Source organism: Enhydra lutris, unplaced genomic scaffold (genome assembly GCF_002288905.1).
Source record: "Enhydra lutris kenyoni isolate GAN:26980312 unplaced genomic scaffold, ASM228890v2 scaffoldscaffold39, whole genome shotgun sequence".
NCBI classification, from domain to species: Eukaryota; Metazoa; Chordata; class Mammalia; order Carnivora; family Mustelidae; genus Enhydra; species Enhydra lutris.
In genome coordinates, this window is record NW_019154123.1 from 7,673,052 (window position 1) to 7,698,046 (window position 24,995).

Sequence of the window (24,995 nt, forward strand, 5' to 3'; positions counted from 1 at the left end):
GTGGCACAGACATGAGCTTCTCTTCTCTCTTCTGTCTCTTAGAGTTCTTTTCCATGATAAAGGAAAAATCCCACTGTATTTTGTCTTCCTAATGCTTCTTGGATTTTCACCAGCAGGTTTTTACAGTCTGTTGCTTGCCTCTCAGATTAGAAGAATGCTGGCATATTTTAACGGTTTCCTAGGATTCAAACAGCCTTTAATTAACAGCAAATTGATGTTTTGGAATGTTACCAAAATTTGGGAGACTGAACACTGAGATGGGCTTCTTTCCTTCCAGCTTCTGAGTGCATGAAGTCCTATAATGGGGAGTGAGGGAGAGGAGTGGGGGCGCTTCCTTGCAAACAGCCGGTTGCCTACTAGTATGCAAAGGGTGTCTTTGTTGGCATAATATTCCCACTGCTTGCTCATTGGTGGCCTTCTAAATTCCACCTACTCATGACTGGGAAGGACGTAGGTAGTCATCCGAATGCTCAAAGCTACAGGGGTGCTGAACAGTTCAGGGATTGCTGGGTTTGTAGCTGGGTTTGTAACTGGGTTCACTTGTTTTAATCCTCCAGTTGCCAGGTCAGTAAGGTGTGGCTGCCTGTCTTTGTGGTTAAGTTTCTTTTCCATGCCAAGTTCATGTCATCTTGCTGCCAGAGTTTTGGATGTGGTGGAAAAGAGCAGTTCTGTAAAATAATCGCTTAGACTCTATGGGTGTTCTGAGTAGAAGTTCGTTTTCAAAGAGGGGTGGGAGTGCAACGAAGGAGTTTTCCTTTGGAATCAAGGGATCTTAGTGAAAGATTTGTTGCTGATCCAATCCAGAGCTGTAGGCCAGAAAGAAAGGATAGATTGTGGAGTATGAAATGTTTGAAATATTTACTGTTACTTACACAACTATAGTTATTATCTGAGGAGGGAAAGGGAGCAGCTTCACTAGCTCCCTCTGACTAATGGCAAATCAGCTCATTGGCCACTTCATAGCTGAGGCCACTACAGTCCCTGTCTTGTTTTTTCCAGTGACCCACAAAGCTGGTCTTTTGGGCTCAAAAGACACCTTGATGGTTTTTTGTTTTTAACATGCACAATGTCGCTGATGGCTCCCTTTGCTCTCCTCTCTGCAGGTGGTACATGCCAGAGCCCCGCTCTCCCAGCCCTGGTCCGTCCACCAGCCCCTCCTCTGCAGCCTTCGCTGGATATCAAACCCTTTCTTCCCTTTCCTCTGGACACTGCAGCCGCAGTCAACCTCTTCCCCAATTTTAATGCGGTAAGTCCCCAGGTCACATTTGCATATGGCAGAGTGGTAAGTGCCAGGGGTCCTTTCCTTTGTTGTTGTTGCTATTGTCCTTTTTCTTTTTTTTGAAAGAAAGGATTATCTTAGTTTTTCAAATTAATGCTCATATAAAATGCTTTGTTAGTTCTCAGAGGAGAGTCTGCTGCAGGGTCCTTTCAATACAATAGTTGAGGTCATAGGGTTCCTTTTTTATAGCTGAGCCTTTGGGACTTGTTATGAACAATAAATTCATTTGGCCACAAGGCTGTAACCTTGGTACAGAATAGAAAGGGAAGAGTAGTCCTGATGTGCCAGGGGTGAGTTGGCCACTACCTCTGTTTTGCTGTTATCATTTATTCTGTGGATTGTCAGAAAGCCACAAGGTACCTTGTTGCCTGCTTATGTAAGGTCCCCAGAACTAGGCTCCTTCAAGGGAAAATGAAGAGATTTCATCCAAGTGGGTTGATCTTGAGTTCATGTTTCCCATTTATTGTCTTTCTGGGTAATACTAACAATTCCATTATTTTGTTGGAATATATCTACATTAAAACTTAATGAATTTGTTAAAGAGAACATTAGCATTCAAGTAGGTGTCTAAAGATTTAAATGTGTTTCTTCTATCTGGGTGCTACACTTTAATTTTCAAATTTGTTGCTTCTTTTCTAATTTAATAAAGAGGAACCCAATAATCACAATAGTGATGAATTCCATTCGCAGACTACTTTTTTCCTCCTTAACTTACAGCAACTCTGCATTCTGGTGGTAGGTGGGTTTCTTTTGTTGTTTTTACTTTTTTTGTTTTGTTATGTTTTCCCTTCTTACTCTGCTCAGGTTAAGTCTTACTTAAATTACTTTGTTTTTTGGGCTTTGTTAATGGTCTTCTCAACACAAGTTCAATTACTTACTTGCTTCTGTTTTCACTCTTAGCATGTCTTTGTGAGTTGGCAGATTCCCCATATTCATCATCATCTCCTTTCGTACAAGCAATGAAAGTATTCTTATGATGAAAATAGAAATAAGGGTTGAAAAGGTTAGAAACCCGTGACTATTTTTTCCCTAGTATCATCTGATTCAGATTTCAGCAGTTTGTCATAATGGAGGTCTGAGCTTATCAATGACAGGATGTGTCAACACAACCAAAGAAGATTAAGATGGGAGGTCACTGAATGCCCAGTGATCTAAATAATACAGATTTTCTTGTTGCAACTCCCGTGATGGAGTTTTAAAAATCTTCCCACGTTAGATCTTTCGCTTTCAAGACACAGAAGTGGGTCTTATTTTCTTTAACAGTACTTCATCATGGGGACTCTTTTCATGCCAATGAGATGGTACAGTTATATGCTAGTCCTCGCTAAAGGGCAAGGCAGAATCAGAATGATTACTTTGCTCTTTTAGGGGTGAGCCGTTTTCCATGGGAATCTTATTTTAAAATTGATGGAGTGTAAGTGGAGGAACATCAAAATCACGTTTCCCAAGGAAAGATTTCTAATCCTAGGTGTTTCAGTAAGAGTAGAGGAAAAATTGCTCAGCATCAAATTCTCTGATTTTTAAATGACCATCCTCAAGTCCCATGAGTTCCCTTTCTCTGCTCTTCTGTTAAATGGTTTCCTGGCACAGTCTTGCTTCCCAGACACCCGGAGATGATCCATCAAGGTGTGTTACCTCGCCTCTAAGTTCACATGGCATCCTGTCAGTTTAGGTCTCATGTCAGCTTTAGAGTGGTTGAGGTGAAATTCTTGGAAGGCTGTAAAAAGCTGTGTTTTAAACTGTCAATTTGCCATTTGAGAAATATTAAAAGCAAAATGATTAATTTGATGGACGACGATTGCTTGTCGTAGGAAACAAAGATGAGTGATTTGCTGAGCTATTTGACACTCAGCAAGCCTCTTTATCCTCTTTGCTACTATTTACTCCTCTTTAAAATAAAGGGAGTGGACCTAATAATCTCTTCCTCCTCTGGAGTTTATTTCATTCAAATATTTGAGCTTTTGTGGGCAAAGGCAGCATTGTGTGATGGTCAAGCCGGACCCTGTAACTAGACTGACTGTGTTCAAATCTCAGAGTTGCTGCTTGTCATCAATGTGACTTTGGGTAAGTGATGTGACTCCCATGTATCTCCAAATCTTCATCTGTAAAATGGGACTAATAATTAACCTACTTCTTAGGTATGTGGTAATGCTAATGTGTGTTAAATCATGTAAAACAGCACTCAACCCATAGCAAGCACTGTTTGAGTGCTAGCTGTTATGTTTATTCATGGCCTGTAAACTTCTTTTTTTTTTTTTTAAATGTGGCAATTCATTAAGTAAGAGCAAAAGTTTGACTTCATTCTTTTTCCTCTGTGATGAAATTTGACTTACGTTTGTATTTATTCCATTTAAATGAGACTCTCTGTTGCTACACATATTAAGTTATTTCCTTCCAGTGCTAGTCAATCTGTAGCAACCAAGGATGCAAACAAGCAAACAAGCCACTCCTTGTTTAATATTGAGGGGGAATGGTAGCAAAGCCCCATAATCAGGTGGCTTTGGACTCAGAGTATAGAGCATTTCTCTAAATAACAGCCTGACTTCTTGATTTTGTAGCAGGTATGAATCTCAATCCATGAATCCAGGGTGTCTGAAACATAATTTTTTTATTGCTATAAATTGATTTTTACTCCTCATTCAAAACTCCATTTTATGGTGAAGGGAAATTCAATATAATTCTGTTTCAGGGTGTGCTAAGGTTGTGGAATCAAACAGGCTATCCATCCAGCTCTTGGTGGGTTACTCCCCTGTTCACTAAGTTATTTATCTACGAAGACAGTCATTGATGGTCAGCACCTGGTTAGCATGGCTAGTTAAGCCTCCAGCTCCCAACTTTAGACATACACACTTTGCAAGGCTGTTGGTGGTCCCTTCCGCCTAGATGTGCCAAACTGCTATTATCTCTTTGCCAAGAAAATGATGAACCATCTGCCACCAAACAACTTTCCCACATCTGACCTTGTTGAAGCAAGTTCATGACAATCACAGACTGACTGCCTGTTATATTCCCCCACTGAGGCTTCGTGTATGGCATCATCTGTCTGTTGGGGATAGGGTTGGTCAGAATGGTGAAGGAAAAAAAAATATATATATGAAATAAAATCATGAAAACATAAATGGATATCCCTGATTATTATCCTTCCACAAGAGCATAAGCCACTGGGTTTGGATGTAAGTCAAGTAGAATAATGAAACATCTGTAAAAATATGCATAGTTAGAAGGGAAAGGAAAACAGGTGGCGAATCTGAGCTTGGAAAAGGATATAAAAGAGGACATTCGATAAAACCATTAGGATCCCTTGTTCTTCTCAAAGTCAATTTTTAAAGATTAGCAATAGAAGCTGTTCCCTAAACCTAAGGATGTCGTATCCTGGTTGTTTCAGTAGCTTTCAGACAAGAGAGAGCTTTCCTTGAATTCCTCATGTACCCCCTACCCTGCCCCTCAATCTCTTAAGACATTGGAGTTTCAGTACTCCAGGAGTACTCAGGATCATTCTGATCCCATTCTGCATCAGCATTTCTCGAAAGGAACCAATCCTGGAAATAGGCAGATGGTGTTTAGGAAAGAAATCCTAGAAAGTGGTATGAGTTTGGTCCATTCAATCAATTGCTGTTAATAAGCTCATCACTACGTGGCAGGAATCATGATAGCAAAAATTATATTGTGATGTCTGCCCTGAAATAATTCAATTTATAAAGGAAGCTTGAACAAATAAACATTGGTAAATATGGGTGCTTTTATGAAGAAAGATGTATAGAGTAGAATGGCAGGCTGGGGACAAGAGTAGAAGGTTGTGTGGTTGGCTTAGTGAGGGTTTGGTGAGAAAAACAGAAACTATTCTAGGCATGTAAACAGGAAGGGACTTAATATAAGGATTTAGGTGCTTATAAAGCTTTTGGAGGTGCTATGCAGGCAAACAAAGGTCAGAGAAGGCTATTGTTGGCTCTCAGTTTTCATGCTTGCTTTCATAGAATCAGGAAGTTGCAGAAATACAAGATGCTCAGTAATCCCTGTTTCTTTCATCCAGATCCCATGAAATGCCTCTCTTTCTGGGGTCCATGCCTGAATACTGCTGGCAGAGACCCGTGGGAATGTAACCCTAGGGCTTCCAGTCCTTGTGATGTGAGGGAGAGCATAGGGGAGGGAAGGCAGTGCTGAGTTGCCAACAGACTTGACATGATGGCAGAATGGAAAGGTTATGCATAATCAGAAAACCTGAGCATGTTTGCAACCATGGATAAGAGGCTAAATCCTTTGGAGCCTCAGTATCCTTTTCTATGAAATGAGAATGAATACATTTCTCTTAGGTTTGTGATCAGAAGGAGAGCTGACTTTCAAAATGCTGGAGACTGAAGCTGAGAAGTGACTTGGGTTACTTAGGATGTTGTTTACAATGGGAGCTGATCATCAAAAAATACCTATACTCCTTGACAGTTTTCTCCTTAGGTCTCAGAATTCCCCCCTGTTTTTCATTACTCTAACATATTAAAACTTCCTATCCTCCTTAGTAGTTATGACAATAATGAACCTTCAAAATTTTGTTGAAAATGTACAACTTTGGGAGAATGTGTTCATAGGGACTGACTGTAAGCCTGATCTTATGTCTGACCCCTTCCGTGGCTTTAACCTTCCATTAAAGGTTAAATGAGTAAACTGACCTCATGCACCTGCATATACCAGATTCTCAGTAAACACTGAGGTCTTTCTCCTCCTAGGAGATGCACAAACAAGAATAAAGTCACACAGAGGGCCCAAAGGCAGAAAGATGGGCAAATAAAGGAGAGTAACTCTTTGTCTTCAATTAGCCTGGGCTAATACTCTATATTTTTTTTAAGTTTATTTATTTTTAGTAATCTCTACACCCAACATGGGGTTTGAACTCATGACCCCGAGATTAAGAGTTACATGCTCTTCTGACTAAGGCATCCAGGTGCCCCATATTCTCTAACATTCAAAAAAAGTAAATCAGTGTAGAAATGTTGACTCTGTGTTATTCCTGTGTCTGATATGATTTCACTAGGGGAGAGGCAGCCAAGGGGGCAAGAGGAGTGGGGAAGGCGATGCTAAGAAAGAGAGATCAGATCTTAGCATCTAACTCTACTCTAATTCAACCTGTTTCTCAAAAAACAGCAGCTAGACACTTGAGTGCGGTGTTAGTTTGAGTTCAGGATTGTTATCAGTTGCAGGGAGGGGGACAGGAAGGTAAAATTTATGTGATTTATAGCAGTGTTTCTCATACTGTATGGTGCTTATGAATCCCTGGGGGAATCATATTAAAACTCAAGTTCTGATTTAGTCATTCAGGTTCGGGACCTCAGGTTTTGAACATCTGTGGGTATTGGGAGGGGAATCCAGAGGAATGATTAAGTACACTGGACAATTCTTACACTCCTGGAGCATATTTCTTCATTCATTCAACACAAGTTTATTGAGGACTGACCATGGGCCAGGCCCTTCAGAATCAGCAGTAAATCTAAGAGGCTAAATTTCTGTCATTGTGAAACTTTCTGGTGTTTGTTGGCGTATTAGGGAGGTTTGAAGTATTGGAAGCTACAGCTATATGTTGAGCATCATCCTTCTGTGGTTCTGTTTCATCTCCCAGAAATGCTGTGAGCCTCTCTTTTTGGATAACACGTGCAGGACATTGGCTACAGCTGCTATTTATTAAATGCTTGTTATGGGGCAAGTATCTGACACTATCACCTGCCTCCCCACTGGTTAAAAGCAAAAATTTTCTATGGAACTTTTAAGCTTTTATGTGTGTCACAGTCCCAAAATTGTTAGTGAGGAAAATATATGACTGAGTTTTTTTATTCTCTTATTCATTCAATAATTTATTCATTCTACAAACTTTGGAGTCCCACTAAATAATTCTATAACTTGAGACATGGGCCTCTTGAAAATAACAGTTCCATCTAAGGCATTTTTTATAATGATGACCCCAATAAATGTAATGGAGAATATGAGGAAGAAGATGGAATTAATCTCTTCTGCATTGATTTGCTTATTGGACGTTTACTAAGCTCTGGCTATATATCTGACACTATAGCAGACAATAGAAAACAAAAAGAAGAAGGAAGAAGAGGAAGAAGAAAGAGGAGAGGAGGGGAGAGAGGAGGAAGAGGAAGCAAAAGGGCTGAGGGAGAAGTGGAAGAAGAGGAATTGTCCTTGTGTCTGTCATTATTTAAATAAGTTGATTAGCCACTTCTTAAAACACACGTCTACCAGCGACTGGTATACAGCTGGATGTTAAAACATTACATAAGACAGTAAGATTCAGGCAAGCAAGAACCCCGTCTATATAGTTTTCTTCATTTGTTGAAAAAATGCGGTAGAGTAGTTTAATCATTCTATGAAGTCTCTGTAATTAAATGCTTAAATAAAGTCCTTTGAAAGTAAATGCTCCCTGAGTTCAAGGGAAGGTGAGGTCACTTGGAGGTGGCCAAGGAAAGCTATATGGTAAAGGTTAATGTTTAATTTGGGAACTGAGATCAGCTCCATATTCATCTTGTTTGGTAAAGTAACCATAGCACAGAGCCTGGAACAGTACAAAGACTCACACACAATTCTAGAATGAGTGAATGGAGGGTAGAGGGATGCATGGATAGATAGATGGATAGATAACAGGGAAAATGCTTGATAGATAATAGAAGATAATACAGTTGTGCCATAAGAAAACATAATTGACGGAAATGTCTCAGTAATTTAAAAAATCTAAGTACTCATTGTTTTCATACATTAGATTATTTCCATCTAACCAAAGTTATTAATTTAAGCAATTATTAGGAAACATAAGCAAGCATAACATCAAACCATCCCCTTAATTTACATCCATAATTTTATGTTGGCTCATGCATTTATTTACTTTGGTTATGTAAAAGAACAGTGATGTTAAAATCACAGTGGTTATTTATAGAATGTCCTCTAAAATCAGTATTTTATAATATTCATCAACTCTTTCATGTGAATCCAGAAAGACTTTTACCATAAAATATTGGTGAGGCACATTATGACTCTAAAAGGACAGCATTGCATGTGTATGCCATATATTCTACAGCTGTAGCTTAAGTAAGCATTTATAATATCATAATAGGTGAAGGACAAAAATACAGAACCCAAAATAGGAAATGTCAGATTCAAGTTCTTGTTTTCTTCAGATTTATACCCTTCAAGATCTTCGTTTCCTCCATCTTTAAAATAGAAGTACCATCATGTTTATTGGCACACGGGGTCTTCTTTCCTTTCAAAACCTATTCTTTACTCTTGCTTTCCTCTGAGGTTCTGTATTTTGTTAACTGCTCCAGCTATGGAGATGCCTCCCATCCCTCAACCAGTGTAGGAGTTAGAGAAACAATAGTTCAGCACACTTGCACTTGTTTTTTAAAAAGATATTAATTAAATCCAGCTCATACATTAGTAACTGCTCTTACTAAATGTTTACAACTGCTGTTGTCACTAAAATACGTAGGCAGCCAGCTGGAAATTATGGGTAGAAAAAAATAAGACTGTCTTTCTTAGTCATGACGGGTAGAGGGTGTGGAAATTTTTCGGGTGAAAAATGCCATAGTAAATATAATATTGATTGCTACGTCCCTTGTTCTTTGAAGACAGAGGTAGCAGATTGCTAGCTAGTTCTGTGCATTAAGTGGGTCATATTTGTATAGCAAAAGCCTCGTAAGAAACATCTGCTTATGAAGTCTTCTTTCATTATATGTTTTCACACTGAAACAAATACGTAATCTTGTTTGCCAAACCCTGTAGCTTCCTGTGAAGCCCAAAGCTGTAAAAGTCAAGCCTGCTTATGAAGACTCCAAAACACAAAATAACTTAAATATAGAATATCTTGGCTTGAAAGTAAAAGGCTAATAAACAAATGCACAACACATGAATATTTCTTCTATTTTAACACTTGTTTACTCTTTGAGTGGGTAACACATTTTCCTGTGATTCAAACTGTAAAAAGAACAGCAAAAAAGTTTCCCTTATTCTTTTCCCCTTGCCACTCAGTTCTCCTCTCTTAAGTGACAATCAGGGTGGTCAATGACTCTTCTATCTATCTTTCCAGAGATAGGAGAATGTATGAATATGTTTCTTTCATTAAAGGTTGTGGCATAATACACATCATATGCTTATTTTCCCTTATCAGTTATTCTAATCATGATGAGCTGAAACTTTGCTTTTGCAAAGAATATATTTGACCTGTTTGCTAGTTTCTCGCTAAGAATTTCTTACTGTTTGATACTGGGAAAAGAGGGGGGACCCAGATAAGAGCCCATCTAAGCTCAGAGTTTATGGGATTGTGCATGAAGTGGGTCATATTTGCATAGCAAAAGCCTCATAAGAAACATCTGCTTATGAAGTCTTTTGGAAATCCCTACTCCACACTTAGATATAGACATTTTAGAAATGAAATAAACTTTTGAGAGTCAATTTGTTTCTACTCCAACTCACTTATTTTACAGATAAGCCTAGAATAATTGAGAGAATTCAATTTCTTGGCTAGTAAGTGGCAGACATGAGAAAAAAACCGAGACTCGTGTCTTCTGTTTCATGAGGATGCTAATCATTGAATCATAATGTTATGGATTGAATTGTGTGTCCTCCCCCGCCAAAACATAAGTCATTGTGCTTTGAATGTGATCTTGTTTGGAAATAAGGTCATTGAAGATGTAATTAGTTACGACAAGCTCATTAGTGTGAGCCCTAACACATTATGATGGGTTATCCTTATAAGGGAAAATTTGGACACAGAGCCACACATAGAAGACGATATGAGGAGACACATGGAAAACACCATCAATAAACCAAGAAGACAGGTCTAGAATAGATCCTTCCCTTACACTTTGATTTTGGAATTCTAGCCTCCAGAACCGTGAGGCAATACGTTTCTGTTGTTTAAGACACCCAATCTGTAGTACTTTGTTATGGCAACCCTAGCAAGAGACGATTTTTATTTGTTTGTTTATTTATTTATTTATTTATTAAATATTTTATTTATTTACTTGACAGAGAGAGATCACAAGTAAGCAGAGGTTTGGGGGGAGGAAGCAGGCTCCCCGCCAAGCAGAGAGCCCGATGCGGGACTCGATCTCAGGACCCTGAGATCATGACCTGAGCCAAAAGCAGAGGCTTTAACCCACTGAGCCATCCAGGTGCCCCAAGAAAAGATTTTTAGAGCCATCTAATCTACCACCCGCCCAGCCCTCACCAGACTCCATACTACAGTGTTTCTGACAATTTCTAATCCAGCTTTTTATTCCCTATCTGCAGTGATGGTAAATAAGTCTCCCTGGTTGGGGAGAGACCCTACACTACAGGGAAATTTTCTTTATGGAGCTAGTTCAGGCTCCCTGGAGCTCCTAAAAACAAAGGAAAAATATAACACACAATATATCACTTTTTTTTTTAAAGATGTATTGATCATGAACTGAGTGATAAGAGCTCCTAAGGCAATTTTACACGCACCTCTTAAAAAAATATAATTTCATAGAGCCTTGTGTGTTATAGCTATTACCTGAATAACATGGGTAAGGAAACCTGTAGGTGAGAGAGAAAATAATTTGCCCCAAATCACAAATACTTATCATCAGATCATGTCAAGACTTAGGTTCAGTGATCCAGGATCAGTGCAATTTCATCTGTTACAAAGCTAACTGATCTCGTGTCTGAAAACAGTTGTAGTTTCTTTAATCAGCTATCAGAGCCTTGGTTCTATACTAGTCAGTTAATTAAGTAATCTTTAATTTCTTGGAAGACTTAACTCCAAGACAGTAAGCTGAATAATATTCTGGCATGATTGGACAAGTATGGAAAAGAACATTTAGATCATAAGTGAGGGCTGTATATTATATCACCCTCATAAGCGTTTAAGTTGTAAATGGGCAATCATTGTTAGGGGGATAAAAAACTTTAAATGGAAATAAATTAAAAAAAAAAAATCTACTCCTACCGCAGCAACAATTTAGGCTTCTTAAGACTCAAGACCCATGTACACACATAAGGAAAAACAAAACAAAACACTAAACTTAGAAATTAAAAGGTTTAAGTTCTATGTTTAATACTTTCCCTGTTGTGAAACTCAGAGTCCAGATTTTCTCATTCGTGGAACTAGAACAATCATGTTGACCTCATATGAGTGTCTAAAGTTGTTAAAGTTTAAAAGGAATATAGAAATAGTAGGTATTAGGGAAGTCTATTGAATCAGAGGTTCTGGTGTTGGAACCCTAATGAGCATTATTCATAATCTCCCCAAAGCGATTCCTTTGCCCCTTAAATGTTGAGAGTCAGTGTTTTCCACTGGTCAAAATGGGTTGGAAAATCCATTTTTACAGCACAGTACAGGTATAAAAATAACCTTCTTAGATAATCTTTTGAGGAAAGTTGTCTTTTCGTATGTCCCCTTCAACACAAATGTAAAGAACAATGTGAATGCTGTTTCTCACTGCTCTTAGTCAAAGGAATGAGAACTTTTTTTGCCAGCAAGACAGTTTGGTTTCATGACGCAGTGCTTCTCAAAGTGCTGTTCTCAGAGCCATCCTGGTCCAAAAACTGTTGACAGGTCTCTGACAGGTACAGAAATAGAGAGTGAGCAGCATTTGGAAGTTTTTATAGCCCTGTAGAGCAATTTTACATCTGTTGAAGCCAATAAAGAACTGTGATTTAATTTGGTATGTTTTTTCATTTCATTTTTTCCAGTAATTCATTTTATTATATTTTATAAGAGTTTTGGGCTGTGATTGATGAGGGGAATAGTTGGTTCTTCAGCAGAGAGAATTGAGAAGCACTGCTCTACTCTTATTGTTAAGGATTTGAGTTTCATCTCTACACAGAAAGTGATGGGGACTTTGAAGCCATTATTTAGATAATTCGAACGATGTATTGAGAAAGCCACAAATACAATTTCACCCAAATTCCTTTAGTGCTATCCAATTTCCCTTATCCTGGTGAGGTGTGGCAGTGGTAAATGGCACTCTCTGAAACTCTTAAATCAGGACAGTACCAGTCAAAAGTAAGATAATATGCATTTTGCCTTTCTCTGAAGCTTAACCCCATGAGGCACATTTTATCTTGAGTTTGGGTGAATATGAAAGAGGTAAAGTTAGCAGTTAATTCTTGAGCTTTCCTTCCTGAACACTCTAAAATGGAATTTATTTCAAGGACCTTGCTGAGGGATTTTAAGAAACTAAAGGAAAAAAGAAAAAGAAAAGAAAAAAGAATTTCCAGTGACTGTACATGGAGATAAGAAACTAAATTTATTGCTTGGATTTCTAAATCCAAATTATCGTTTTAAAAAGAGAAACTAGAGAAATGATAATCTAGTAGTACAGTAAGCTGGAGACATTTTTGAAGCATTTTATTCAAAGGAAATCAGACAGAAAAAATAATCATTTTTACCAAAACATCCTTGTGCTCTTTAGAACAGATGTGCATACCTACTGTTTTAGTACTTCTGTGACTTTCATCACATGCTACGTTGAAAAACAATGGTCCCTGCTTTCTTAGGAACTTGTGATAGGAATTATATAATAGAGAGGTAATCAGCACTTTCTGGCACTTTCTACGTAACAGAATTTATATAGCCAAATAGGTAGTGTCTGTGTGTGATGGTCTCTATGGGGAGACTGGCTTTTTTTTTTTTTTTTCCCTTACTTGATAACCTTAAAGAACAAGATAACCTTATTTGTTCTTTAACTAGGAAAAAAAAAAAGTCAGAAAATACTAACTTGTTTTTGAGATTCAACTTAATTAGCTCTTAGACTATCAGGTCCTATTGGCATATCCGGTTTTGAGATCATAGTTTGAAATGAGGGCAGGGAGATGAAATACAACTATTTTGAGCTTAGAATTAGTTTGTTTTTAATTCTACTTATCTAAAATCATACTAAAACATTTAGATTTTGAATAAGGAAAAATATATATATACACACAAGTGTATATGGATATCTATGTTTAAAACACTGAATCTAAGTATGTAGAAAAACTCTTCCATATCTGTGTCAAGAGGCTTAATTCACTGATGTTCATTGCAGCAATGTTTTATTAGCCAAAAGAAACAGACAAAACAACTGCATGACAACCAATATGATTATCAATAGGAAAATGGATAAACATTGAGATCTATTTAATAAATATATCAAGAGGTGTTTGAAATAAAAGAATTGTTTTTACATGGAAATATCGTAAAAGCAAAAGGTGGGACGGAGAGGAAGCACAACTTGCACAATGTGTATAGAACTATAGAATATATGCGCACATGCATATTTTAAAGTCATATGGCAATGTGATTTAAAAAGAAAGAAAGATTGATTTATGGCATATAAAAACATGGACTGGAAGAACACACATCAAATCCTTATTTGCAGAGGATTCTAAGGAATGAGAAAGAGACAATATGGGTGGTGAGGGGGAACAAAGAAGACTTCAACATGTCTATAATGTCCAGGTTGTATTGTTTAAAAAAATAATAAATTCTGTAACAAGGGAAAGAGTTGTTAGTACTTAGTTTTTCACTCTAGGTGATCAATAGTTATTTATAATATTCTATATACTTTATGTTTTAAAAATCTTTTCAAATTTTATTAGTTGCAAATGTCTTCAACAAAATACTTTATTGCAACTTATGCTACCTATAACATATGATTAGTTTAGGGCTTAGCTGATATTAATACTTAGATGTGCCGGCTTCAGACACAAGTCTCTACTTTCTGATCAACATGTTCCCAATTCTGAGATTTCTGTATCACACTTATGATTAGGCTTGCTCAAAGGCTTCTCCTAAAACTATTTAGATTAATACCCAAAAAGAAAGGTTAAATTGTTGCTTCTTGTAACTTTCTACTATTTATTTTATTATTTTAAAAGATTTTATTTATTTATCTGAGAGAGTGAAAGAGAGAGCAGAAGTAGGGGAGGGGGACAGAGGGAGAGAAAGAAGCAGACTCCCCACTGAACAGGGAGCTTGATGCGGGGCTTGATCCCAGGACCCTGGGATCATGACCTGAGGTGAAAGCAGACACTTAACTGACTAAGCCACCCAGGCATCCCTTAACTTTCTAGTGTTTAGAGGAGACTGCACTATCAGAGAATGTATTAATCAAGCTTGACAACTTACTCCTAAAATGCAATTAAAAATTTACTTATTAAAAACATTATCATGTAAACACTTGCATATTCATTGAGATCAAAGAGGTTAGGAACATTTTGGGGTCTTGTTATTAGTATCAGTTGTAATGGAATTTGATTGAGATGGTGCTCTGCCTTACATTGGGTTTCATAGTATAGGTGGCATGGTAGTTTAGAGTCTTTGGCAAATTAATATCACCATTCAAACACTGCCCTTTGATTATTCCTCAGCAGTGGTCAACTTTTGGGCCACCCAGCAAATTTAAAATGTCAATGTGATGCTTAACTTTCTTTTGAAAGGTCTGTATTTTTCAAGGTATGACTGTAGTTTAGAACCACTGGGTTCTGAGTATTAGGAAAACTTTCATTTTAGAGGTAAGGATCATTGAACCCACTATAACATATCTATCATAAAACTCCTAAATGAGGTTAACAAGTCCAATTTAAATTTAAAGTTGGCTAACTGGACTTATTAATACTTGCAATTTGCCATATAAATGGTAAAACTATTCAGCATAGTTTTAGTAATAACTTGTAGGTACCTCTCCCCCATTAACAAACCCCCACACAAAAAATCCAGACTGCTGTGCTTACTAACCCAGATGAAACCATAGAACTTTCTTCCACACAATAGAATGAAGTGATTACATATACACTCTGTGGTACACCTGATGAATATACTCAATTTTAGCTGAATGAAAATAACATGAGCTAAAATAGAAATGAGATAATATTTTATAGGCTCTTAGGCCCAGAATTTGTCTTTACTTTTTACTTTGTAAAAAGATTTAAATTGTCAAGATAATTGTAATGGTCTGAAAAACATATTTGTGTCAAAAATAAAAATATAGGGACGCCTGGGTGGCTCAGTTGGTTAAGCAACGCCTTCGGCTCTGGTCATGATCTCAGGGTTCTGGGATTGGGCTCCCTGCTCAGCGGGGAACCTGCTTCTCCCTCTGCCTGCTGCTCCCCCTGCTTGTGCTCTCTCTCCAACAAATGGATAAATAAAATCTTTAAAAAATAATAATAAAAGTAAAAATATAAATGCTAACTACTCCTTAAAAAAGAAAACAACCCACATCAACAACATCAACAAACTTTGAACCAATCAACTACTTAAAGTTTGCTGTGTCCAAAGCCAGTATACTCGTCTCAGAAATTGTCAGTTAAAGCCGTAATGAGAGGTAAGACTCCCTGCCTTGTGTTACCCTGGTTAATTTCTAACTACATTGAAATGTTTTGGGAATCTATGAGAGGGAAACATGAAGAACCAGAGTATACATGTTGCTCTCAGAATTCTTTTGAAAGCATGAGATACATGGCATGTGTTATTTTAAATAGTATGTCATTTGCAGATACCTGTAAGCTGTTTGAAGGATTTTTAAAAATTCATGTTTTAAAGACTTTCATGCCTAAATAGAGAAAAATAAATGAATGTAGCCACTTCATTCTTTTTTTTTTCTTAAAGATTTAATATTTTAGAGAGAGGGAGTGGAAGAGAGTAGTAGTAGGGGAGGGGCAGAAGGAGAGGGGGAGAGAGAATTCCAAGCAGACTCCCCACTGAGCACACAGCCTGATGTAGGACTGGATCCCAGAATCCTGAGATCACAACCTGTACTGAAATCAAGAGTACGTTGTTTAACCAACTGAGCCATCTAGGCACCCTTTACCATTCTCTGTTATCTATGTATTTTGCTGCCTATCCTGTTTTCAACTGGAGAAAAAGATCCTTACAATAGTTGGCAGGGAGACGGGTGTTAGCTTTACTCTTAATGGAGCCAAATAAACCTAAAAGAACATCCGGGAAAAAATAAATAAATAAGAAGCAAAGAAAAATGTTCCAAGTTGAATGTTGAATGTTGGCTCCTGAAATCGGTCCAAAGATTTAAAGTTGACAAAAGGTGAAATTTGTTTATATTTAATACACAGTTCCACAGGTTTGGGGAATGTTGATTACATATGCAGTTCCTCATATTCCGCATTTATTTTGGCCACCTTTCCCACATTTTCGGTTTTTGAAATACTAGGACTCCAGGATGCTTGCCTTCTCATCACTTCTTTTGATCTTCTTGCCAACTTTAATGTTTGACTGTAAATATGGTAATTAGTTCGGCAATTACTATCTAATTCCATATTTAGTACACTGGCCTTCTTCAATAGAAGCTGCTTTCTTTATTTACATGATTGGTTGGTGGCCATTATTTTTAACTGACATTGGCCACTTCTATTTTTGATTAGCTAAAGCGGAAGAATAAATGGCTCTAGATTTCTCCCTATGTCCTGAGGATATCTGTATTCGTTTCTTCTTTTTTCAATTTTTTTGAGAATGACATAAACAAAAATCTTATAGATGTCAGATGCTCTAAAAAACACTTGTTATAAAAAAATGTATTTTATCTCTACCCTTTTTAAAAATTGTCTATCTGTGGAGCACTGATGTTTAAAGACCTGCCTTAAGGAATTCTGCTCCTAAAATCATGAATGCATGTTTCGTAATTGTGGACTTTGTTCTTATAAATTTTGACTCTTGATAATGTGAATATTAAGTGGGAATTAACTTTGGGAAGTAAAAGAAACATATATAAATACATAAATGTGGTTATCATGTTGATTGCTAGCTCACAATATTGAATCACAACATATGTGAGCTAGTAGGAAATGAATAGAAACTGAAAACTTTGACAATAGCTGGTTTTATTTAATTGAACTGACAGGTGTTTAATACATAAGGGTTCTGTTGTTAATTTAAATTTTAAGATATAAAATAGTCACATGACTGCCATAAAATGGACATTATTTGCTTGCTGGAATTAACATATTTCACGGTACCCTTCAAGAGTGTGGCAACTTACTAGTTCTCTGCAAACTTTTACTCATTCATTAATTTAGTAAATACCCTGTTATGGTCAGATTTCTAGTTTGGGAGATACAACAATGACCAAGGCCCTGTTCTTTCCTTCAAGGAATGTGGTCTTAATCCAGAGAAACTGAATAAATTTCATTAGTTCATGAATCAATAAACATTTATTATGTGGCTAATACGGATCTGTACCATACCAGACACTCTCAGAGATGCAAGTATCAGACAATTCATAAATGTTTATAGAATGTTGAGAATAAATGAAGAATAAAGCTCATAATTTAGCTGAGGAGGCAGGCACAAGAAATCAACATATTTTAAATAATTTAAGTCGCAAATTCAATACTACTAATTTGACAGATTGATTCCCTTTAATGAGCTGGCTCTTATTTGAACAAAGTCAAAGAATTGAAAAAAAAAATCTATCCTATCTCATTATTTTTTAGCTAACTTTCATTTAGTATAAAAGAGCTATATCCAGTTTTACATTTGATACAAATTAATTAAATTTGGTCTTTGAGTTATGTAAAGCATTCAACAAAAGATACTGGAGTTCTAAATATTTCCTGGTTCTGAACAGTTGCTTTGCCAAGATTGCTCCTTGTATAAATGGAAACTCTCATGAAATGCATTTTTTTTCATTATTTTCTCAGAAAGGACATTTAGTGTCTTTGGTAAGGTAGCATTCTGATACAGTTGGACAACACTTCCTAGGCAAGTTAAGCAAATTTCCATGATGTCATAGCCCTAAGTAGTTTCTGGGGACACGAGTCCATGGCCACTCCTTTCATAATCTTCCAAGAAGTCAATGTGTTCATGCTGTTTTATAAACGGAGGAACAGAACACCCTCCGGTGACATCCAAATAAACTCTTTGTCTTTCAGAACTTTCTTCTTGGGATGCCAGCGTGGCTCAGTCAGTTAAGCATCAGACTCCTGACTTCAGCTGAGGTCTTGATTTCAGGCCCCATGCTGAGCCTATTTTAAAAAAAAAAATTCTTTTTACTTGCCCTAGAGCCTTGGTTTGCCCATGGCTGAGTACTATATGGGCCCATACCTTAAAGCTATAAAGAAATAGATAATGTAATTTATGTTACTATTATTCATATTATTGTTATAGTGTAGAGCAGTTCCTGAATATCTGCATGCAATTAAATCAGAAAATGTGTTTCTAAAAAAGTTACAGGGAAAGCTGAACTTGCTCACCAGGGACCATATATTGAGGAGCAAGGCCATGGAGCTGAAGACAGTGGGTTTTGCAACCAAAGTCTAAGGTTTATATTCTGGATTCACTAGTTACTATATAGTGTAGAGGAAGTTACTTGGTTTCCCTGTACCTCTGTTACCTCATCTGTAAAATGGAAGTAATACTACAACTGCCTCATGGGTTATTTGTGGGTTAAATGAAATATCACATGTATCTTATTTCTTGGAACACACTGACCTGAAGAATATGGTACTGGCTTTGGGCAGTTGGGAAAGTAGCAAGAATGATTGCTTCTTTGCTGTTTCCTGATAGATCTTTTCCAGTTCTTTTGTCATCTGCTAGCATCCTTTAAATCTGTTGAATTCCTGTTGTGGGATATTTTAATCAAGGAATCATAAGAGATATGTAAGAATCACACAGGCTTTCACTGGGTGTGGTTCTCATCTCCATTTGTTATCGATATTTATAGAAGACTAAAGCTATGAACGAGATCTTGGTTCCCTGCTCTTCTCACCTCGATTTTTGTAAGAAGCAATTATGCTGCAGATCTGCAAGAAATAATCGCCCACAGGTACCAGCAACTCTAGACCACCTAAGTCTCTCTGGGTCTCACAGTCCTGCAGGCTCCTCTTTGCATGCAAAACATCCTTGTAATGGAGATTAAATAAAGTGCTCTCCAGATTTGTCAAGTCTTAATGAGAAAAATTGCTTTAAAATAAGTTTTAATAAAGCATCTTAAGTAACATTTTAATCAGTTGAAGTTTACATCGTTTTTCTTAATAGCATTCATATGAAAAAGATCAATGATTATTTTATTCTGCTAAGCCTATAAAATTGGTAGTGGATGACATATAATATTATAGCCCATAAAATCTACAGTTAAATGTAGGCAGTTGTTAACCTGTTTTTTAAAGCTACATTTAAAATGAAAAGTGATGTACTTTAAGGAATTATTTGATTAAGCTAGTCAGGAATATAGAGGGAGAAGCACATTTTACCACCACAATTAATTCTGTGGGTAAAAGAAACAGACTTACAGATAATGAAAATGGAACAAAATCATTATTTTAGGAATTCAGCTGTGTTAATGGGTATTATATAATTAGCTGTGTTAACGGATGTTCTTCAGAACTGAAAGCACTCTTGAAAAATAAGCAGGGGTTTGTTTTATCTGTGGTGGCAAGTATGGAAGGAAGGAGGAAAAGAGAGAAGAAAGGAAGCAAGAAAGGGAAACAGAAAGAAAGAGAAAAAGAGAAAGGTGGGGAGGGTGAACAGAAAGGAAGAATTGATTCATCACTGTCACGTCAGGATATTCTGCCAAAGAAGTGTAGGACTAGAAATGATTTACAGTGGGACAGTAAGGAAACTCTCATCTTGAGGTTTTGTGTTATTCTTATTACATGTTATTTAGGCAATCCCTTTAAAAGATTAGTGCTTAGAAAATGCCTATAATTTTCTTAACAGCCATATCAGAATTTGGATAATAAGAATTATTTTGGACATTTGGATTGTCTGTAAATTTAATATTGAATATCTTAGCTCTGTCTATACTTGCTGTTTGTTTTTTTTTTAAGATTTTAATTATTTATTTGACAGAGACAGATCACAAGTAGGCAGAGAGGTAGGCGGGGTGGGGGGGGAAGCAGGCTCCCCGCTGAGCAGAGAGCCCGATGCAGGACTCGATTCCAAGACTCTGAGATCATGACCTGAGCTGAAGGCTTAATCCACTGAGGCACCCAGGTGCCCCTATACTTGCTGTTTTCTTTGAGTATTCTGTGCTGCTTAAAAATGAGAAACTGCCTGTCACTAAGAAATTGATTGCCAATTAAAAATATCACTTGTAGCATGGTATAAATGACATATTACAAAATCACTTTGGACTGGCTCTCTGTTCTCTCTACCCGTAACTTCAACAAGCCCTAGAATTAGACAAAGACAGGCTGGGCAGTGCGCTATTAACAGGCAACAGCACAGCCCTTTCCACTGCTTTCTGTTTGTGACCTGGCATACTGAAGCCGCTGGCTCTGAATGCTGGTTGAAACATTGCCGAACGATACATGGAAAGAAAATGAAGAGAGTGGAAATGGGAGGAAAGGTTAGTTTCCTTCTTTGTAACTTCCTCTGCAGTGGGTAGAGCATTGTCAACACCATCCCATTTTCTCTAGGCTTGACCTGTTCCCAAATTGCACCATTTGCCATTTTTCCCCTAACAGTGGTCAACATGCAGTAGATGCTCACTTAATATTGGCTGAATGAATTAGTCCCAGTTACCACTGAAAACAGTCTGTGGCTGTTAAGTCCTCTTTCAAATTTGTAGCTTACCTTTGAAAATAGAGATCTGGGTTCAAATTTAACATTGCTGCTCAGCAAGTGTGGTTCTTGGTCCATTTACTTCACCTTCCTGGGCAACTGATTCCTCATCTAGAAAATAAGGATAATAATGTGGAACACCACAGTAAGCAAAACTTCTAAAGGAAAAACTTTATACCATTAAGAACAGTCCTGAATAAATAGGTGCTCAATGAATGGTGATTTCCTTCCTTCCTCATTTTCCTGAACATAACCAAATCCATGACTATGTTTACTTCCATGGCTTATCTCTACACCCCCAGATTTTATATATATGTGTGTGTGTATATATATATATATATATATTCTTCTTCATGAAGTTTTGAAAAGAAAAACAAATTTTAAAACTTTTCTTGAATTTTTTTCCTTCTTAAAAAAGTATCGGACCCTGTTATCTTTTACATCTTTTCTCAGTCCCTGTAAACTGGGACTGAGTTTCTCTGAGCTTTACAAGATGCTCATTTAAATTCAGTTCTTGGAGTTGACTGCCCTTCCAGGTAGAAGACATAAGTTATAGACTAATGAAATGCCAAACCTAAAACCCTGGCTAGCGAAAGAGGCATTTACTAAGTTTTATTAACATGCAGTTCTTCTCTGTACCTAATGCTGAACATGGGCCTAGGAAAGCTAAATTTAAAACAAGACCCAGCCACTGTGACTTAGTGATGAGGGAGAAAAGAAATGACTCGTTGGCATGAAGTCGCTTTATCTTTGTCCAGTTGCCCTTCTCTCTGACGTTCCTTCCTCCATGCAGGGACTGATGGTGTGAAACTTGGCTGACAGGGAGGTCTGGTGGCTGGCTGCCTTGGAAGTAGGTGGGGACTGCAGGGAACTTTGGCTTTTCCAGAAAATCTTAGGTCATACATACGTCTGTAGAATTCCTACCAACTAACTAATTTAATAGCTTTATTTTTCTCAAATCCCCCAATTTTGGCCTGCCAGTGGATTTAGAGGTTTATTTATTTATTTTATTTCTAAGCCCTGCTCCCACCTTCAAAACAGAGGCTGTGCTTCAGGAGTATTACCCCTGAGTTTCATTTGTTCATTTCTCCAGTCTTTCTTTGTGGATTTCCGCTGCAGTTAAGATTCCCCGCTATTAGGAGGCTTAGCGACGAAAGGGTTAGGAAGTTAGTTCTACTGGAGTCTGCAACTGTGTGGGTCACAAAGCTCTCAGCTGACCTCTACTTCCTGTCCCTTTTCATTCACACCCCAAGTTCCAGCTGCTAGTGCGATCTTACCAGCTTGTGCCATCTCCCTCTCAACAACTGTTTATTTTATCAACGACTCTAACAACCTTGGCTGCAATTGGATTTGGACAACTGTTAACTGATTAGTGTGAATTTGACAGGCACAGCTGTTGCCAGTTCCGGTACTGCCAGTGGGTGCAAGAAACTGGTATTTTCTACAATTTGGAATTTGTAAAACTTTCTCAGGGACCATTGTGTCAAAGACATGCCAAGTTTTCCGACTTAGAGGACTTCACGTTCTCTCGGCTCTTCCTGGCTGCTTATTCTCAGAGATGGTTTTGTTGTTTTTAGATAGGGCTGTGTTCCTTCTCAGATACATGCTTTTATTGTGTGTGTCCGTAACAAGATGTTTTTGGGAGTAATAACCAGAAAAACTACCAGTTTTGAGTGCCGTCTATAAACCAGGTGTATAACGTATAAACTAGGCATCGTGTTGTGCATTTCGTATAGGTGGTGATAAGAATACAATCTCATCCTTAAAAAATGCTACAGTTACTTTCACACAATAGTGTTGCCTATTTTTTCTCAGGAAAGCATGATTTATGTGTGATATGCTACAAATTTTGATTTATAAGGCTACGTGTGTAAGAAACTTTTTTTTTTTTTAACTGAACGTACTTTCTATTTTGAATTTCAATTCTGTGTGTGGTAAAAATACAATGTTAGTTAATCCAGAGTCTTTCTACTTCCCTGGATTATATTTATATTCTGGGTGCCTTAAAAATCTCAGGGGGCAGGAGACATCTGGTTCTTTGTCCTTCCTGTTCTTGTTGTAGGAGGTGGGATGTTCTTTGGTCTATTCATATGATTCTTGGTGGTTCAGCCACATAGATTGCTTTTATCACCTGTTGTTCTAAACCAGTGTTGTGCAAGTGAACTTTTTATGATGTTGAAAATGTGTTGTGTCTGCTCTGTTTGGGTAGCCACTAGCCGTGGGTGGCTGTTGAGCACTCGAAATGTGGCTAATGCAACTGAGTACCCAAGTATTTAATTGTATTTAATTTTAACGTGTCTATACCTAAAGAATGATTCATGGCTTGTGGCTACTACACTGGACAGCACATCAGGTCTCTGCAGGTTACGTCATTTCTAGCCATTTCTACAACCTGTGAAGGATCTTGAAATCAATCCAGTTATTTCTTCATGACACTCGCAATCCTTGGAAAATTGAAGTGGCTGTCTAAGGCCATCATAGCATCAATGATACTGTGATGTGAATGAAAAGTTCATTCTGTTGAACGTTGCATCACTGGAACATTCTGTAATTCCATGATTTGACTCACTCATTTTTTTAGTTCCTTTCTACTCACCCACGCAGACATATATTTTGCTCCTGAACTATGGTGGGCCCATGTAAACTCCAGGATCTTCCAGTGTCACTGCCCTTTCTTGGCATTGGTGATATAGGTCAGTGATGAAGCTGAACAGGTCCCCTCGTCTCTACTTTCCCAACAAAGTACATGATGGCCATTTTCCTGCTACTCAGCTTGACTCTTCTTCACCAACCAACACTAAGTTTTGTCTTCTCTGACTCCGTGGGCCTTCCTCAGCCCAGAGAATGCTACTATGCTTTGACATGGGAAAAATGGGTTTTACGTGAACCTTCATTTTTCTCAATCTGTCTTGTTATGGTGGGAACTTTACACATTGTGGCCTTTAGAACTTACACTCAAAAGCCCAACTCTTCGAATTCAAAAACGTGGGCTTTTGAAAATCACATGTATTTTTTCTGCTTTGGCTTTTTTTATTATACCAAAATTTACATAATTAAAATTTACCATTTTAGCCATTTCTAAGTGTATAGTGCAGGAGCAGTAAGTATATTCACATTGTTGTGCAACCGTCACCCCATCCACCTTCAGAACTTTTTTATCTTGCAAATCTGAAACTCTGTACCCATTAAATAACAACTGGCCATTCCCCTTCTCTTCCCGCCAGCCCCTGGCAATCACCTTTCCACATTCTGTCTCTAAGGGTTTGGATACTCTGGGTACAGTGTTTGTCCTTTTGTATCTGGTTTATTCCATTTAAGATGTCTTCAGAGTTCATCCATGTTGTAGCATGTATCAGAATTCCCTTCCTTTTAAAGATTGAAAAATAGTCCATCGTATATATGTACCACATTTTGTTTATCCATTCACCCATTGATGGATATTTGGGTGATTTCCATCTTTTGGCTATTGCAAGTAATGCTGCTATAAATATAGGTATACAAATATCTGTTCAAGTCTCTATATTCAAATCTTTTAAGTATATACCCAGAGGTCTCTTTTCTCTTAACTAGTGAGTCCTGCTGACTAAGTGAGGGTAGAATGAAAATGCTACAAAATGCATCTTAACTTGTAAGGAGATTTTCAGAAGATTGCTTCAAAGAAGAGCTGATTTGTTCTAGTAGTAAAGTAAGAAAATTTTTGTTTGGTCCGAGAAATTGGAAGATGTGTGGAGATAGAGAAAATAAATGTAATAATGGTTTAACAAGAAAGAGAAACCTGAGGACATGGCAGGAGGACTAGATGATAGAGGGATGTAATTCATGAAATTCCCAGTAATAGGAAATAATAATAATAATAATAATAATAGTAATAATAATTTTCCATTTTCTCTTCCTTCTCCTCCCTCTTGTTCTCTCTTCTTCCTTCTCCTTCTCTCCCTCAGGTCTCTTTCTTCTCCTGTTCCTTCTCCTCCCTGTCCTCCCCCTCCCCCTTCTAATCCAAATTCTCTGGTTCTACACCTCATTCCTCATGCTAAAATTTACTCCAGGTACCCTGTAATTGTTTGTGACACTCTACTAAACACAGAGCTTTAAGAAAATTGAAAATGAGTGATAATCTACAGTGTGAACAAAAGCAGACCAATGAGAATTGTTGCTCATTGTTGGAGCTAGCAGGGATGAAGTTCTAGTGAGGCACGTGCAGGAAAACTCTAACTC

The 24,995-nt window shown here is 37.5% G+C and overlaps 1 protein-coding gene across 1 annotated transcript in view; it reads left to right on the top strand.

Moving 5' to 3' along the window:
• The window catches only part of LOC111155068 (zinc finger protein 385D), a 287,554-nt gene that overhangs the window by 73,698 nt on the left and 188,861 nt on the right, over positions 1-24,995 (top strand). Inside the window, exon 2 of the mRNA XM_022515101.1 lies at positions 1,104-1,246. Coding sequence (XP_022370809.1) covers positions 1,104-1,246 — 143 coding nt within the window. The remainder of the gene's footprint in view (positions 1-1,103; positions 1,247-24,995) is intronic.